The 17473-nt window shown below is 57.2% G+C and overlaps 1 protein-coding gene across 16 annotated transcripts in view; it reads left to right on the top strand.

Moving 5' to 3' along the window:
- The first annotated feature begins 1294 nt into the window (after window positions 1–1294).
- Window positions 1295–17473, top strand: part of ADCY4 (adenylate cyclase 4) — a 21037-nt gene continuing 4858 nt past the window's right edge. For 5 of the 16 annotated variants that reach the window (XR_003795833.1, XR_003795832.1, XR_003795834.1 and 2 more), the window contains exons 1-23: window positions 1295–2317; window positions 2608–2753; window positions 2875–2959; window positions 3124–3290; window positions 3394–3477; window positions 3599–3712; window positions 3997–4073; window positions 4217–4277; window positions 6537–6741; window positions 8531–9003; window positions 9610–9759; window positions 10201–10349; window positions 10426–10537; window positions 11265–11392; window positions 11527–11685; window positions 11940–12072; window positions 12271–12441; window positions 15061–15104; window positions 15241–15327; window positions 15512–15581; window positions 15906–16003; window positions 16675–16759; window positions 16866–17003. Coding sequence is in view for 13 of the 16 variants with exons in the window: in XM_029237350.1 (XP_029093183.1) it covers window positions 3442–3477; window positions 3599–3712; window positions 3997–4073; window positions 4217–4277; window positions 6537–6741; window positions 8531–9003; window positions 9610–9759; window positions 10201–10349; window positions 10426–10537; window positions 11265–11392; window positions 11527–11685; window positions 11940–12072; window positions 12271–12441; window positions 15061–15104; window positions 15241–15327; window positions 15512–15581; window positions 15906–16003; window positions 16675–16759; window positions 16866–17003 (2490 nt within the window). In the remaining 3 variants the exon portion in view is untranslated. Of the gene's footprint in view, window positions 2318–2607; window positions 2754–2874; window positions 2960–3123; window positions 3320–3393; window positions 4074–4216; window positions 4278–5960; window positions 6398–6536; window positions 6742–7343; window positions 7631–8530; window positions 9004–9609; window positions 9760–10200; window positions 10350–10425; window positions 10538–11264; window positions 11393–11526; window positions 11686–11939; window positions 12073–12270; window positions 12442–15060; window positions 15105–15240; window positions 15328–15511; window positions 15582–15905; window positions 16004–16674; window positions 16760–16865; window positions 17004–17473 lie in introns of those variants that run through there. The other 11 variants (XM_029237357.1, XM_029237354.1, XM_029237355.1 and 8 more) reach the window with 10 other exon arrangements.

Below are 17473 nucleotides of genomic sequence, written 5' to 3'. Positions count from 1 at the left end.
AGTTTTGGTTGTTCATTTATTAGTTCAATTCAACAAATATTTATTGGGCACCTACCATGTACCAGCTTTCAAAGAGACTACAGTCTAAGAATTCCCTAAATAGGTTGAAAATAGCATGGACTGACTCCACCAGAATTCATGATGTGGATCCTGGAGTTCCAAGTGCTCAAGAAACCACAGTTAACTGCTGGCCACTTTTGCTCCAACTAGCAGGGCCCATGGACCACTGGACAGAATGGAAATTTCACACCAAGGTGAGCACCCTCCAGTGAGTCCTGGCCCATGACCCATGACCCACAAGGTTGGGTCTCCCCAAAAAGAACCGAGTGCCTAAGGCTGGCTATATCTAATTCCACAACCTCCAGCCATGGTCAGGCCTTGGGCAGGTAAAATATGGACGCCTTCTGTCTACCCTGAATCCTTAAGGCTCCCCTTGCTCCTGAGTTCTCCAGGGCCCTTGTCCAGAGTAAATGCTTGTCAGGAACGTTTGTTAACCAGAGAAGTTGCATGGAGGATTTGCCGTGGGGGGAGAGGGCAGAGGGGCTCTGAGGTGTTTCCACCACAGTATACACCACAATAACAGCAACACTCTGGCTGGCCCAATTCGCCTAGCTGACCACAACACCCTGGGAGTGGGTCTTGGTCTTGCCAGCAGACAAATCACTACCAAGGGCAGGAATGCAGACTGTTGGTTGCTTCACACCTACCCCAGCCACCTCCCCCACCAGCTGAAGCCTATGTGAAAATAGCAAAGCTTGATGGTTCAGAGCCAGGCTTGGAGGTCAGGTCCACACACGCTTGGGCCAGGTACTTACACTATCCGTGCTTGCGCTTCCTTACCTATAAAGAAGTAACAAAAGCAGTACCTATCTCCTTAGGGTTGATGTGAGAATTACGTAAGCTAATCTATATTATGTACCTCCTACACGGTGAGCTTTAGACACGTGTTAGCTGTGATCTTAAGGCAGCTGGGGGAGAGCGGAAGCTTAGGACCATAAGGTCCTCCTCAGCACCATCTCCCCCAATCCTCACCATCCCAGGCTTGGCGGTGGAGCTGGGAATCCGGTGGGATAAGGGTGAGACGCCAGCTTAGAAGGCGGTTGATTGTGGGTTCCTAGAAGGTGAGGACTCCTTCCGTGGCGCCCTGCATACCCAGTGACAATGAACCTGGCCGCGGCACCCGAGGAACAGCGCTAGCTTCCCTTCGGCACCCCACCGGCACCCCCTCCCCCCAACCTGCCCCGGAGGGCGGGACTGCAGAGGCTTCCGTCAAAGAAGGAAGTGGTCCAGGCAGTGTAGAGAAAGCAACCCGGGAAGCGGAATCCGTGCAGTGGCCTGGAGACTGACCGCTCTTCCGGCCCCCAACCCCAGGGCACAGTGGGGCTCACGGGGGAGGCTGGAGATTGAACTGACCAACACGAGCTGAGTCACGGGGCTTGGGGGGTGGGGCGGTGTGGGGAGCCGCGCGGCCTTGGGGCCCTGGCCGGCGGGTGATGAGGCCCCCTCTCTCAGGCACAGCGGTACCTCAGCCCCGCTGGTGCCCATCGAGGAAGTGGAGAACCTTGAGTTCATGGGCAAAGGCGGATTTGGCGCTGTCTTCCGGGCACAGCACAGGACTTGGGGGTTTGGAAGTGGCGGTGAAGATCGTGAACTCGTGAGTGCCCCGAGCCGCTTGGGGGCGGGTGTCTGGTCTGGGAAGCTGGGCGGCGGAGGAGGGGCCTCTGCGTGGCAGGGCCTGAGTGCGGAAGGGAAGGATCTTCCCAGGAGGGAGCTCGGCTCCAACCCGCGCCAGAGTGCCGGCCGGCGATATCCAGGGAGGTGAAGACCGTGGCAAGCCTGTGTAACAGTCATGTGCTACCCCTGCTGGGGGTCACAAAGGAACTGGAGTGGGAGTACGTGTCTGCGCCGGCTCTGGTGACTCAATCATGGAGAACGTTCCCTGGCGGTGCTGCTACAGCCCCAGTGCCCAAGGCTGGGGCCGCTCCTCTGCCGCCTGCTGCAGGACCTGGTGCTCCGGATGTGCTACCTGCACAGCCATTACCCCATGCTTCTACACCGGGACCTCAAGCCCCGCAACGTCCTATTGGACTCAGAGCTGCATGCCAAGGTCAGCGCATCCATTACGCAGCCCAGCCCCTGGACGAGGTCCTGCCCCAGAGCTGCTCCAACCCCACCCACTGGACAGAGGACCTGCTGCAACCCTGTCTTCTGAATACCCTCAGCATCTCCCTCTGGACGCAGTGCTGCCCAAGTGTCAAGGCTCATCCAGGAGCTTTAGCCCCTGCCATACCAGGCGATATAAGCCTTGGCCAACATGGTCAGTTCCATGGGTCCACCCCACGGGGCCCTCCAAAGACCCGTGGCTGAACTAGTCCAGGAGACTCAGACCTTGACCCAGCCCCATGGAGCGGGGACCCAGACCTCCAACCAGGAGCCTCACTGGTCCTACCATTCCACTAACCCTCCACACCCCCTTTACAAGGCTGGGACCATAATATCTGTGCAGCCACAGAAGGGCCTGCGCCTTCTGTGCGGGAGAGGAAAGGATTCTGGAGGCTGCTAGGCCCTGTCCACCTCCTATCTCCTCCTTCTTATCTCCTTTTGCAGCTGGAAGATTTGGGCCTGTCCACGTTTCTGGGAGTCTCACAGACAGGGGCAGGATCTGGGGAGCCAGGGAGCACCCCAGCTTACTTGGCCCCAGAACTGTTGGCTGATATAAACTGGAAGGCCTCCATGGCCAGTGATGTCTACAGGTAAGGTACTCCAAACATACATCCCCAACTTCTACACCTCTCTGGGTCCTTCTAAGGGATGGTATATGGAAAGGAGTCTTGTCAGCAGGTGGGTCAGGCCTCAGCTTTGTGTCTCCTGCAGCTTCGGGATCCTAATGTGGGCAGTGCTAGCCAGAAGAGAAGCTGAGAGTAAAACTCTAGGCAGACTCTGGGATCCTTCACCTCAGGTGCCCCCTCCCCCAAACCCCCAATCCCCAAGCCCTCCTCTTCCTGTTTACCTGCTCAGACGGCCCTACTCCCTCCTCACATCTCCTACACTCCCTGCCCCTTTCCGTGATGGCTCAGGTGGCCTTCATACTCTGAATGTCTTCTCCTCACACCCACACCCCAGTAGTGGACCATAAATCACTGCAGTGGGAAGCAGTGTGTGAGAGGCAGATCCGGCCTGCATTGACTGAGCTGCCCCAGTCTGGCCCTGAGATCCTGGCTTGGAAGTACTGAAGGATTTAATGCAGCACTGCTGGAGCCATGAGCCCCAGAAGAGACCCTCCTTCCAAGGTGCGCTGGCCACTTAGCTGGCAGTTGAGGTAGGCCTGGATCTGTCAGCAGGGGCTTTTCACTGGAAAAGAAGTTTTGCTCACCCACTCTGCCTTCTCTCCAGAATGCCGACCAAACACCCAGAAAGTCCTCGATCTGGTAAAGAAAGGAGATGTCTGGTAAAAAGATGAATGCTGCAGTCTCCACAGTGAGTGCCCAATGCCCTCACCCCACCTAGGAGCTGGGCAGGATGGCACAACGTGGCTCCCTTGACCACCCAATGACTCCCCACTGACCACTGTTCTCTAAGCCTTGTCTTTTGTCCCCAGTGTCCCCGCCCCATCCCTGAGTTCCCAGGCAACAGATATGAAGCAAGAGACTCCTCCCTTGGGTTTGCTCTGGCTCTCCCACCTCCATGCCCAGCCAGCTCCCCATCCTTGCAGGTAAAGGAGTTCCTGTCCGAGCACAGGGGCAGCAGCAGGTTGTTGTCTGTCCTCAAGCCAGGCCCGGAAAGTACAGAAATGGATGGCCCTGGGGGAACCACAGGAAGCCATGATTCCGTGGTCTCTGAAATGATGAACCTGAATCTGGAGGGGTACCCCAGGTCTGTTCCTGAAAAATGTACAAAACTTCCCGAGAGCATCAGGGCCCAGAGAGGGCAGGTTCAGCCTGCCCTGGACAGCAGAGACCTCTTCAGATTCAACAGCCCAACCTCCTCAAAATCCAGAGACCTTACCTGTCAGAAACCAGAAGCCCAGCCCCACCTCGGCTTGGACCCCAGGTCCTGGACCCCAAGGGTATCAGGTGAGACACTGGTAGGACTAGGGGATGCACTAGGACTCCTGTGAATCCTGTCCCCTTGTTAGGGGAGACTTGGGGTTGAGGGGGTCTGCAGTAGGGGAACAAGGCCCAGGACAGGGGGCCTGAGAGCCCTGTGTTGTTTGCAGGGGGCTGAGATACGTGACACCAACTGGCCTCCCAGGGCACCAGGGCCAAATCCAGTACCAGGTACCCACTCCTTCCTCCTTCCTCCTTCCTTCCCCCTGCTCAATTCTTCCACCAGCTTCTTCCTCAAGACCAAATATAGATCCAGGGTACTTGGGGAGGGGAATGAGAAAGGGCTAGAGGCCACCTAACCCAACTTTCTCATTTTATAAATGAAGAAACTGACATCCACTGAAGTCACACAGCAAAGCCTGGATTTGCCCCTGAGCCTTCTGAGTTTCCCCAACACCAGCTCTGTGAACCCCTGAATTCCATTCCATTGTTGCCATGTATGCCCAGAGGGTTTCCCATCAGAAAAGACCCAAACATCAGAGTCTCAGATGTTAGTTGCCACTCCTCTTGAGCTTCTGCAAACCCAATTCTGAAGGTGCAGCCTGAAGAGGAAGGCTGAAGACACACCTTGACCCAGTCACTGGCAGGCCCGGAGACCCCACACTTGCATTTCCCCAGGGTGAACACGAGGTGCCACTGCCTCTCCACCCTGCCGCTCCTCCTCACTTTGAGTCTCGAGAGCGCTTAACCCTCCCACCATCATCACTCTTTCTCTTAAAGGGCCACGGTTTCCTACCGTACCTCATAGCCAAGGGGTACAGATTGGAAACAACAACCATATGATTATACAAGGAAGAACTGCCTCATCCGTGCAGGGCCTGGCACCTCGGGGCATGGATAGGGGCCCCCAGCTCACCCCCCAAGGAATAGGTTCGAAAGAAGGACGGCAAGAACCCGAAGCCTGGAGTGGGCCACAGGGCTGGTATCATAATAGCAGGAATCGAAGCAGCTTCTAAACTGCCTCCTGGACTTGAGGCAGCTAGCCTAGACTTTCTCTGAGGGCCATCAGGCCTGCACCCAAACTGTCTTTGTGACCCCAGGAGTCAATAAATGTGGTGGAATTTTAACCAAAGCACCACGACGAGGCTAAAGCTTCAGCCAGGGGCGGGAAGGGACGTGGTTGAGAGGCGGGGGAGCTGACATCGAGGGAGTAGAAGGCACTTCCGTGTCTGGCTAGGGCGGGAAGGGGGATGCTGAGGGCTGTAGGTGGGCAGAGTTGTGGCACACAAGGTCAGGGCCCAGCTGGTGGCGGCAGGAAGGAATCCTGGAGGTCTGGCTCCTGGGCAGCTCTAATCTCAGGGCAGAGCACTTCCTGTAGAGCAGGCCCAGACCCCACCCTAAACCAAACCCTGAGGACAGAGGCTGTGGTCCTGCCACCACCTTTTCCCTGGGCTGTGGAGACTTGGCAGTGGAGTCCTGGGGAAGGGGGCTCGCCATGGGAATTCGCAGACCCCAGCACATCTTTGCCCTGCATGATGCCCCTAGTCTCTCGTACGTCAGCCCCCATACTACCACCTCCCTCCGCTGCATGCACACATTGCTTCCGTGGAGGCACTGGAACCCTTTGATTCTCAGCTGCTGTCTGGGAGTGGACAGCGACGGCTCCACAAAGCTACACGCAGATGTGCCCCTCCCCTGGAGCTGGACACCACTGGAGTATGGACCACTCAGATACGGCCACACCGCTGCCATCTAGGCTGGAGGAGCAGGGAATGACCGCCTCCCATCCTAACCTAGAACCTAGCCCCCGTATGGCACCATGTTCTTCTTCCCTGCATCCTTGCCAGCCTTCGCTCCAGCCCGCCCTCAGTCTCCCCACATCCAAGGTTCTGAACCCATTTTGACATTTGACGCTTGGCTCAGCCCACTCCACCCCTTGCGTCTCCCCCGCGGTCCGCATTCCTCTCCCTTGAGGGGGCAGATGTGGGGAGGCTGTGGAGTTAGGAGAGACAATCAGAGTGGGGGAGGAGGTCTGCGGAGTCCGGCTAGGGCACAGGAAGGGCCGGGCTGTCCCACCGGGGAAGTGGGAGGGCGCCGAGCCGCCGGGAGGGAAGTGCCTGTTGCCTGGGGCTCAGAGCTAATAGCCTAGCAGCCAGTGTGACTCCGAAACCTGCCCTGGGGTTAGCCCGTTCAGCTGCGGCAGTGAGCTGGGGGAGAGGAGGTAGCCGGGGCTCCTTTGCTTCAACCCCAAATCCTGTGCCCCTGGCTTTTGCTAGAGCACCTCTGCAGTCTGGGTTTGAGGAAGGAGGAGCAAAGCATTGAGCAGTCCCTTCACTGCCAACTGGGAGAAGGCAAGGAGGTCACAGGGAGTGCCTGGGAGGAGGTGGGATAGCGAGGTCGGGAGGTCCGGGCGCAAGTGGCTTGGACCTGGTGAGAACGGCACAGCTGGGGCTAGCTGGGGCCTCAGTAACCCACCCTGGCCCTCCTCAGCCCCAGGGGTCACCCCAAGGCGGTATAGCTCTGGGCAGGGGAGACCATGGCCCGCCTCTTCAGTCCCCGGCCGCCTCCCAGCGAAGACCTCTTCTACGAGACCTACTACAGCCTGAGCCAGCAGTACCCACTGCTGCTACTGCTGCTGGTGATCGTGCTCGTCGGGCTCCTGGCGCTGCTCGCTGTTGCCTGGGCCAGCGGCAGGGTGAGTGGCGGGGGGGGGGGGAAGGGGGTGGGGGGCGGGGGGGGGGGGCGGGGGGGGGGGGGGGGGGGGGGGGGGGGGGGGGGGGAGGGGGGGGGGGGGGGAGGTGCAGGGAGTGGGGCTCCGGTGCAGGGTGCCTCCTCGGGGACAGCGGGAGGGTCATTGCCTCAGGGGCATTTTCAGGGTTGGGACTTGTGGGTCTTCTTTTCTTTTGTTTCGGCTGCGCCTTGCAGCTTGTGGGATCTTAGTTCCCGACCAGGGATCAAACCCACGGTCCCTGCACTGGAAGCACGGAGTCTTAACCACTGGACACCACCAGGGTGGTCCCACGTGGATCTTCTTTTCGATGTGCTTTCTTGGCTGGGACCCGGGAAACAAGTGCTAGACCTTGCTAGGAACTGCAGTGACCCTACACAAGTCACTCTGCCTCTCTGGGCCACAGTCTCCGGGTCTACACAAGGAGATAGCTGAGCCCTCGATGCTTCTAATTTCCCTGCGGGTACTGACAGACCTCAGACCTTACAAGCTTCTGTGATCTACTGGTCCTAGAATAAATCCAACACCGGAATTTCCAGTTTTCCGGCGGTGGGCCGGGGGGTGGGTTGGGGGGATTACACTGGGCCCCGTGGGAATCTGCTTCCTGGTTTTCTTTCCCTTTTAGGGGCCGTAGGGCAGTTGTACCCACAGAGTCCCAGAAGACACTTTACATCCCACTCTCATTTAGTTCCAAAATGAACCCGTTTCCAGTTTCTTTTGTGGGGGGAAAGGGGATCTTCAGTTCCACTTCTGGAAGTATCCTGCGTCAAGCTTTCTTTTCACATTTCGGAGGCAAGGTGGGAAAACCACTGGATGTGACCAATCCTTGCCCGTCCTCCTCCAAGTCCAGGAAGAGGTGGGGACAAACGGTGGAGACCGGGGTGGGAGTGGGGGGCTTCTACGCCTTGAGGTGATGGTGAGATCCAGCTCCCAGGCAGGCGAGGGAGGTTCTGGGCGCCCCCCTGCCCAAGCTCTGCTTGAGGGTGGGGTGGGGTGGGGTGGGGGGCGGGCGGGGCCTGAAACTCTGAACCTTGGCTCCGGGCAGGGAATCTCCCCAGCAAATTGGCCAGATTTGGATACACTCATGCCTAAGTGCCTTCTGTGAGCTGGAATTTCTCGCTTGCTTTGGGATCCCAGGTGGGGGTGGGAGGGGTGCTTTAGTTCCGAGAAAACTGAGTCTCAGAAAGCTCCTGGATTCACAAGTGGCCAATATGAGGTTGGAGCCAGGTCTTCTGGGTAGATGGCCCAAGGTTCAGTCCCCCTGCAGCATGCCAGTGAGATAGTAGTTTGAATCACAGGAGACTGCTGGCTCTCATAGCACAGGGAGATCAGCTCGGTGCTTTGTGACCACCTAGAAGGGTGGGATAGGGAAGATGGGAGGGAGGGAGACGCAAGAGGGAGGGGATATGGGGATATATGTATGCATATAGCTGACTCACTTAGTTATACAGCAGAAACTAACACACCATTGTAAAGCAGTTATACTCCAATAAAGATGTTAAAAAAGGAAAAAGAGAGAGAGGGAGAAGGCAGCATCTTAAACTCAAAAAAAAAAAATAAAAAAAACAGATTATCAGCAATTTCATGTGGTTCAACCTAATATGAATGGCAAGTGAAGGTGCCCTACCTGCTTTTCTTACTTGGGTTTGAAACAGTTTTCAGAACGGGTCTGAGGGACTGCCCACTCCTCCTCTCCTTGGACAAGCTCCCCAAACTCCACACGCCAATCTTGCCTCATGTACCCCCTCCCCCGCAGGAGCTGGCCTCAGACCCGGGCTTCCTGACCACTATGCTGTGCGGGCTGGGCGGCTTCTCGCTGCTGCTGGGCCTGGCTTCCCGCGAGCAGCGACTGCAGCGCTGGACGCGTCCCCTGTCGGGCCTCGTGTGGGCAGCGCTGCTCGCGCTAGGCCTCGGCTTCCTCTTCACCGGGGGCGTGGTGAGCGCCTGGGACCAGGTGAGGCAGGCCGAGCAGTGGGGAGGGGACTCCCGGGCCTCCGACGCGCACTCAGGCCCCGAGGAGCAGCGCAGCAGTGTAAGCGTGCAACTTCCCGCGCCCGTCTCCCCCAGGTGTCCTTTTTCCTTTTTGTCATCTTCACCGTGTATGCCATGTTGCCCTTGGGCATGCGGGACGCCGCCGCCGCGGGTCTCGCCTCTTCACTCTCACACCTGCTGGTCCTCGGGCTGTATCTTGGGCCTCAGCCGAACTCACAGCCCGCGCTGCTGCCGCAGGTGAGCACGCGCGGAGCACAGGCTGCGTCCGAGGCTGGCTCCGCTGGGCGCTACTTGCTACCTCTGGGCATTCACCAACCGTTTGATGAGCTGTGACTCCAAGGCAGGGCGCAACGCTGGGCGCAGGGTACAAACACAAACCCCGACCATGCCCTCGTGGAGCTGGTACAGAGCGCAGCGCGATGCCTGCAAACGCCAGAAGAGGGCTCTGGGCCCACGGGGAAGGGAGCTCGCCAGGGGACTGGGGTGGTGGGGACAGATGTGGATGACGGAACCATCACAGAGAATGTAAAAATTGGAGCTTGAGTAGTGCTGTGCTGCGGCGCGGGTGGGGATGGTGGAGTAGTATTCCCAGCAGAGGAAACGTACGTGCCAAGGTTTCTAGACCTAAGAGGCCGTGTTGGTGCAGCAGCCAAGAGTCTGCTTGGGGCGGGGGGAGGAGAAGTGCCCCCTATGGGTCCCACAGTGTGGCACCCGTTGCCTCGAAATACTTCGGTCTCTTAACTGCAGAGTCCTCCTCAGCCCTCTCAGAGACCAATCCAGCTACACACAATAGCCCCCCGACCCCGGGGTCCAGCGTCCTCTGAGGCTGACCCTTCCCCACAGCTGGCGGCAAACGCGGTGTTGTTCCTGTGCGGGAACGTGGCCGGGGCATACCACAAGGCGCTGATGGAGCGCGCGCTGCGTGCCACGTTCCGGGAGGCGCTTAGTTCCCTGCACTCCCGCCGGAGACTCGACACCGAGAAGAAGCACCAGGTCCGCTGGGCCCGGGAGGCCGGGAGGGACCGGGGCTCGAAGGGGGGAGTTGTTTAGATCACACAACCGGGCTCTGGAAGCTGAATGACTTTGGGAGGGTCGCTTGACCTTCTGTTTCCTCCTTTGTAAAATGTGGCTATCACCCACCTTGGAAGGCCGCTGTGAGGCTCAAGCAAACTGAAGCTTGTGAAAGCATTTTAGAACGTTGTGATACTAAACAAAGGGCTCTAACTCCGGTATTGGTGCTGGAAGTTCAGTCCCTAAAGGTGATCAGTGCAGGGCAGGGGTGGAGCCAGGCTGTAGGTGGGGGGGAGGACCTGGGCCAGCGCCCTGGGAACACCTCTGGGGCTGGGGAAGTCTGTGGGCTCCTAAGGGTTTGGGGGGGCTGAGGCTCCTGGTTTTAGGGGTAGGAGTGTTGGTGCTTATAGTCACCTCCCCCAGGAACACCTTCTCTTGTCCATCCTACCTGCCTACCTGGCCCGAGAGATGAAGGCGGAGATCATGGCACGGCTGCAGGCTGGACAGGGGTCACGGCCAGAGAGCACCAACAACTTCCACAGCCTCTATGTCAAGAGGCACCAGGGAGTGAGGTATAAGGAAGGATGGCAGATGGGAGGGAACGTGGGCTGAGACCCCAGCTCCACTGACGCAGTCTGCTCTGCCCAGCGTGCTGTATGCTGACATCGTGGGCTTCACGCGGCTGGCCAGTGAGTGCTCCCCTAAGGAGTTGGTGCTCATGCTAAACGAGCTCTTTGGCAAGTTCGACCAGATCGCCAAGGTCAGAGGGGGCTTCCTTCCCCACCTTCAAACTCCCCACCCTGGAGATCCCCTTCCGAGGGAAAATCCTGCCTTATAAGATCCCAGTCCCACTTCCAAGTCCATGTGGGCTCCCAGATACTCCACTGCAGGTAGGAAACCCTCTCAAATCTCCCCAGGTATGGAACTGCTCACTGCACACACTTCAAACCTGGAGAGACCTTTCAACATCCTCACAGATGCCCCAACCACAACACCCCCAAACAGGCTCTGAGCCCCAGCATAGGTGTCTCTGGACACTGCAACCAAATCTAGATAGATTTTTCTGATGCGCTAACATTAGGAGGCCCTTCCAAGGGAAACCTCTGCCCTCTCCATCCTCAGCCCAGCTACCTTCTCAGGCCCCAGGGATGCCCCTAAGCAACTTAATATTGGGTGTCCCCCCAAAAAACCCTCAATCCCGAGGTGGCTTTCATATGCTCAAATCTGGATACACGCTACACAGGCCAAAGATGGAGAGAGCCACAGACATCCCAACCTTTCAGAAGCCCTTCTGAGAAAGACACCCACATAGGAGACCTCAGCCAGCCCCGTATCAAGTTAAGAGAGTCCCTAGATCTGACCTAGACAATCCCAACCTCAGAAGTTCTTCAGGAATACCACATTTGCTCCCACTTTTCCCCAACTCTCTCCTGCCTCCTTTGACCACTAACCAGGTGACCCCCTCCGCCTGTACACCCTTCCCCCAGGAGCATGAATGCATGCGGATCAAGATCCTGGGAGACTGTTACTACTGTGTCTCCGGGCTGCCGCTCTCGCTGCCAGACCACGCCATCAACTGCGTGCGCATGGGGCTGGACATGTGCCGGGCCATCAGGTCAGCTCGGGTGGGCAGGATGGATGTGGGGTGGGGCGGGTAGGGTAGTGGGAGCCATCCCGGAGAGAGGGAGGGGTGCTGCGTGGGTAGGACTGAAGGCAGCACTCCGACTGTTTTCCACACACTCTGCTCAGGAAGCTTCGGGCAGCCACCGGCGTGGATATCAACATGCGCGTGGGTGTGCACTCGGGCAGCGCGCTCTGCGGGGTCATCGGGCTGCAGAAGTGGCAGTACGATGTCTGGTCCCATGACGTCACTCTGGCCAACCACATGGAGGCGAGTGGAGTGCCAGGGTGAGAGCTGGGGCTCCGGCAGGCTATAGCAAGAGCCCAGTCAGGCCTCCCACATGCCTGGTTTTCATAGTTATTTAAAATGGGCACGTTCCCAAGTGGGGCTCAGAGAGATCCTGGGGTACAGGGAGGGGAGCTGGGAGACACATCCTGTAGCACAGGGCCTTGCTTGAAGTCAGACCTCCAGGAATGATCCTCGAAAGAAATGAGAGATTTGGAAGCCCTCCCTTCTGATTCCCACTGCCCCCTTCTTCCAGACGAGTACATATCACAGGGGCTACGCTGGCACTGCTGGCAGGGGCTTATGCTGTGGAGGATGCAGCCATGGAACACGGGGACCCATACCTTCGGGAGCTAGGGGAGCCGACCTACCTTGTCATCGATCCCCGGGTAAGAGCCCAGCCTGGACCCCATGGGCTGGCCCACCCTAACCATACACAGCCAACGGGCCTGATCTCTTCCATGCCAGAGACTGAGCTCCTGTGTCCTGAAGTGTGTATCGTGGGGGAGGGGACACAAGCCTTTAAGGGGTGTGGGGAGAATGGGGAAGGGTCTGTGATCTTGACTCTCAGCCCTCATGTGCCCCAGGCTGAGGAGGACGAGAAGGGCACTGCAGGCGGGTTGCTGTCCTCTCTTGAGGGCCCCAAGATGCGTCCATCACTGCTGATGACCCGCTACCTGGAGTCCTGGGGTGCAGCCAAGCCTTTCGCCCACCTGAGCCATGTGGAGAGCCCTGTGTCCACCTCCACCCCTCTCCCGGTACGTGCACCTCCTTCATGAGCCCAGCACTTATGTAAACCCACCCCCATTGCCCACTTCCAGCCCCTCCCGCCCCCACCACTAGTGAGTCACTTGACGTCACAAGGTCCCGAACTTTCTGGTCACCCTAGTTACTGGTTCAGGACCTTCCTTGCCCTTCTTTCCAGAGAAAGGGCAAAGATGACTGCCCTCTGAGCTCAGCTCAGAGACGACCCAAGATCCCACAGATACTATGGCCCTTGCTACCCAGCCTCTACTCAGGAAAGCTCCTTCCCCTGGTACCCTACTTCCTCCTCACTCTGAGGCCATTGGTGCACACCTATTCCCACCAGGAAGTGTCTCTGTTTAGCTCAGTCCTGCGACTGCACGCTCTCTTCTTCAGTCCCCTCTGGGACCGGGAAGGCGGGGCCAATCGCTTGTTGCCCCTACTCTCCAACACTTGTATACAGATAAAATGAGGTGACAGTGAAAATCTCTCATGGCCTTGAAGAAGGAAATCACCACGAGTGGGCGGGAGGGGGGAGGGAGAGAGGGGAGCCGGCCTACCCCTCCTCTGGGGTAAGTTAGAGCAGGGCCAGTTACTGGCTGACCTATACATAGCACTTCAAGGTAGTCAGTGATTCACCAGCTGCCGGAGGAGCCTGGATCTCCTCCACCAGCCGACTCTTGAGGTTGGTACTTGATGACAAGCGGCCAGAACCCCCTCATGCAGGGACCCAGGCCATGTCCCTAAAGGCTTGCCCTGGGATTACATTCCTCAGCCCGTTCTCCTCCATTTTACCCTATCTGCCCAAAACCTGTTCAGCATTCCCAACCACCTATCCACAGATCTTCCCAGGATCTTCTCTACTAGGTAGACCAGCTTGAGTCTATGGGGTGACTACAGAGTACCCTTTCTGTGTCACATCCCCACTCCTCTCCCATCCAGCAGGAAAGCAGGCCAGAGATCAGTGAACAGTGGGGAGCGGGGAGGGGGTGGACCTTGGCAGCAGTGGCTCAGCGGCTGAGTGCTTAATTTCAAGCCTCAGCAGGGGGAAGGGAGCTGTCAGAGGGCTAAGCTGGCAGGATGGAGAGGAAGGAAGAGCCCAAGACCCAGCTGACTGTTGCAGGATGAGACCTCCCAGTGGGGGTGGGGTAGAAAGGGGTTTGCCGGGAGCCCAGGGGCTGTAAGACAATATTGGGTACAATCCCCGAGGTGGGGAAGCCCCCCAGAACCCATGCCAGAACTCCCCAACCCCCCACTGGCATGCAGGCTAAGAAGTTCAGGGCAGAGTGGGAATCCCTTGCTCTAAGGTATCTCCTGAGGCAGGACCTCACCAGCCCAGAGACTCCCTTCTCAGCCCCTGATGTCCCAGGGTCTCATTCAAATGTTAGGAATCCTGAGAATCACACTTAGCCTGCTATTAAACAAGGCGGAACTTTGGGGTGGTGGGGTGCTATTTGTGTGGTGGCTACCATCCATCCATTCCTTCCTTCCTTCCTTCCTTCCACAATCTTTGAGCACCTACTATGTTGCAGGCACTAGGTTAGTTCTTGAGAAGACAGAAATGAATAAGACGTTTTCCCTGCCTTCAGATAACTTATAGGCATGGGGCCCGGGATGGGGGGCACAAGTAGGTAGTCTGATAAAAGTGAGGATCAGGCATAGATGGCCCCATGCCTAGATCATACCTCTCAATCGCTCTCCGTCTCTCCCTCTGCTCCTCTCACATACACAAGGTTTTGGTTTGGGGGATGATGTGGCCCCCTGTGACCCTGCTTCCTTCACATGAGCCAGGCGAGTGGGGAAGGACGGTCACCACACATCTTCACCCCCTTCCTTGGCGCTTGTCTTCACCTGCTCGCGTGCTCCTTCTCACGTCTCTGCACACATTGCGTATTCCTTTCGGTGCAGAAGAGACTGACTGTAACCAGGTTTGTTTCTCTTCCCCTTTCCCTTTCTTCTCCATTTTCATTTCCCTCTCTCACCGCCTCCCAGCTCAGCCTGACCATCACGAAAGGTCAGAGGAGATTCAGAGTGTCCTGCATTGCCATTCCAGTTTCAACCAACAGGGATTTTGGGGCATGGGGTGATGGGCAAGTCACTGCCTTTGGAATCTGTTGCAGTCCTTAGGGAAGATGAGACAAGGGATCAACAGCCACTCGTGCCTACAGAGGATCCAGGGTTGCCTCCTAAGTGATAGAAACTATGAGGAAATCAGAGAGTATAGAGACTCTGGGAGTCCGAAGAGTCAGGAGGGAGCTTGAAGAAGTAAATATGGTTCGAACCTTCCCTTGAGGGTAGGTGGGATTTGGTAGAGATAGAGATGGAGATGGAGGTAGAAATGGAGATATACAGGGAGAGATAGAGATAGAGAGAGAGAGTTCATTAGAGGCAAGGGAAGCAGCCAGGTCAAATGCTCAAGTGAAGGCCGGGTGTAGGTAATGGAATGCCTCACTGCAGAGAGGCTCCACCATGGTGGAGGATGCTCACCATCTTCCATCTTCCCCCATCCCTGTGTTCTCCCTGCAGTCAAGGCCGGGTGTAGGTAATGGAATGCCTCACTGCAGAGAGGCTCCACCATGGTGGAGGACGCTCACCATCTTTCATCTTCCCCCATCCCTGTGTTCTCCCTGCAGGAGAAGGCCCTGTCTTCCTTCAGCCCCCAGTGGAGCCTGGACCGGTGAGGAGGCCTGAACAACTTTGACAGTGGGGCTGTCCCAGTGACCTACCTCCATCCTCCCTGGGGGGGCTTCTCCTTCTTTGCCCAGATGCTTTTGAGGATCTCCCTGGTGACAGGCTGGGCTCTCACTGTGCAGGAGCCGTACCCCCCGGGGACTAGATGATGAACTAGACACCGGGGATGCCAAGTTCTTCCAAGTCATCGAACAGCTCAACTCTCAGAAGTACGGAGAGCAGGAGAGGGCTGGGAGGGCTGGAGGCCTGGGCTCATGTGGTAGAGGAGGGGTGGTAGGACCTGGAAGGAAGGGAGAGCCTTCCCAGCTCTAGCCCTTCGACTCACCGGACCACGCCCTCCTCCCTGCCCCTGCCCCTTCCTCTTCCGGGCTTACTGCCCCCACCCTCCACCAGACAGTGGAAACAATCAGAGGACTTCAACCCATTGACACTGTACTTCCGAGAGAAGGAGATGGAGAAAGAGGTAGACTGGGGGGATGTCACCGTAGGACTTCCCAACCTCAGTTCCTGCACCCTGGGGAGGGAGCAGGCCCTGTGGTCCCACCTCCCCTCCCCAGGTCTGCCCAGTTTGTGACCCTGGTGGGTGAAGGGCTCATACCCATCTATTGAATTACTGGGTGGTGATGGGAGGGAGGAGGGCAGCTCCTTGGGGAACAGGTAGAGGCTACCTGGGGCAGAACTGGAGGGGGGACAGTGAGGCTGGGGACCCACTCCTTGCCTGGGACTGACACCTTCAAGGTGATGGGCAGCACTGGTGCCCTGTCTCCACCGACCCCCTCCCTTCCAGTATCGGCTCTCTGCACTCCCCGCCTTCAAATACTATGCAGCCTGCACCTTCCTGGTCTTTTTCTCCAACTTCATCATCCAGATGCTGGTGACAAACAGGTGAGGGACCCCGAGGCAAGGGAAGCCCTGATTCTCAAGAACAGAACCCCTGGCTCTTCCAGACCCCTGGCCCACACTTTCTTCCCTTGCCCACTTCCCCTCGGCTCAGGGCACTGAGCCACAGAGGAAATGGAAACATGTGGTCTGGGGAACTGGTCATCGTAGCCCTCATCTTACTATCTTACATCCTGTGGACTTTCTGTGTACCCCAAGCATTTTCACATACCCGTCTTTCAACTCTAGCAACAGTCCCATGAAGGAGGTTTTGTTCCCATTGAGAAGTCCAAATCTCACAGCAAATGAGCTTAGAGAGTAGGTCCTCACTCCCAGTTCACTGCTAGGAGGGGTGAGGACTCATTCAAAACTCAGCCAGATGAAAGAGCTTTGGCCTGAAAGCGTAGAGACCAGTCTGATGGAGCCTCGGCCACTCCTGTGAGTCCCCTGTCCCCTTCCGATATTACCCCTACATTATCCCAGTACTGTCCTTGACCCCTCAGCTTTCCCAGATCATCAGCATGTAATGCCTTTCATCAGCCTAGACCTCATCGGCAGCCGGTTCAGATCCCCAGGACCACTTTTCCCCATGTCTCCCAACCAGACTGAATGGCACCCTCCTAGCGCTCGGAAAACCTCTTCTGGTTCTTACAGGCCTCGCTCTTGTCTCTCTTTAGGCCCCCAGCTCTGACCATCACCTATAGCATCACCTTCCTCCTCTTCTTCCTCCTCCTCTTCGTCTGCTTCTCAGAGCACCTGACGGTGAGGTGGGCTTGGGGGCAGAGTGGCGAGCTGGGGCCCTGACCACGACTTGGCCTGCAGTGGGTGCCCCAGCCCCATGGCTAAGACTCCCATGCTCCTTCCACAGAAGTGTGTCTTGAAAGGCCCCAAGATGCTGCACTGGCTGCCCACACTGTCTGTCCTAGTGGCCACACGGCCCGGACTGCGAGTTGCCCTGGGCACCGCTACCATCCTGCTCGTCTTCTCCATGGCCATTACCAGCCTGGTGAGAGAGACTGGGCCCTATGCACCCCCATTAAGGCATGCCGGACCTGCCAGAGGCTGAAAGAGGACCCCTGGATTTGGGAGGACTGCTGGACTAAAGCCAGGGGATGCTGGAAATATTGGACAAGTATAAAAGAAAATTATAGTCGCCCACGACCTACCACCTGGTCATAATCATTGTTAATAACACTTTGGTGGATATCCTTCCTATCTTTTTTCTATGTATGCAGACCTTCCTTCCTTACCTTACTCACTATGATTTTGTAAGCTGAGTTTGGCTGATTTTTCAGAACTTAGCATCGTTTCTAGAATTCTATCCCTGAAAAGCACCTTAGGAATCATCCCCCATCCAAGTTACAGAAGCAGAAGCTGGGGCCCAGAGAGGTTAAGTGGCTGGCAAAAGGTCACACAGTGGATCCATGACAGACTAGAGCTCAGGACACCCACTCCCCCAATCCCTGCCCCCCCCCC

The sequence above is a fragment of the Monodon monoceros genome, unplaced genomic scaffold, assembly GCF_005190385.1.
Source record: "Monodon monoceros isolate NGI ecotype Baffin Bay Population unplaced genomic scaffold, NGI_Narwhal_1 Super_Scaffold_21, whole genome shotgun sequence".
Lineage (NCBI taxonomy): Eukaryota > Metazoa > Chordata > Mammalia > Artiodactyla > Monodontidae > Monodon > Monodon monoceros.
Note: the sequence above shows the minus strand (reverse complement) of the source record. Positions and strands in the feature narration are given on the sequence as shown.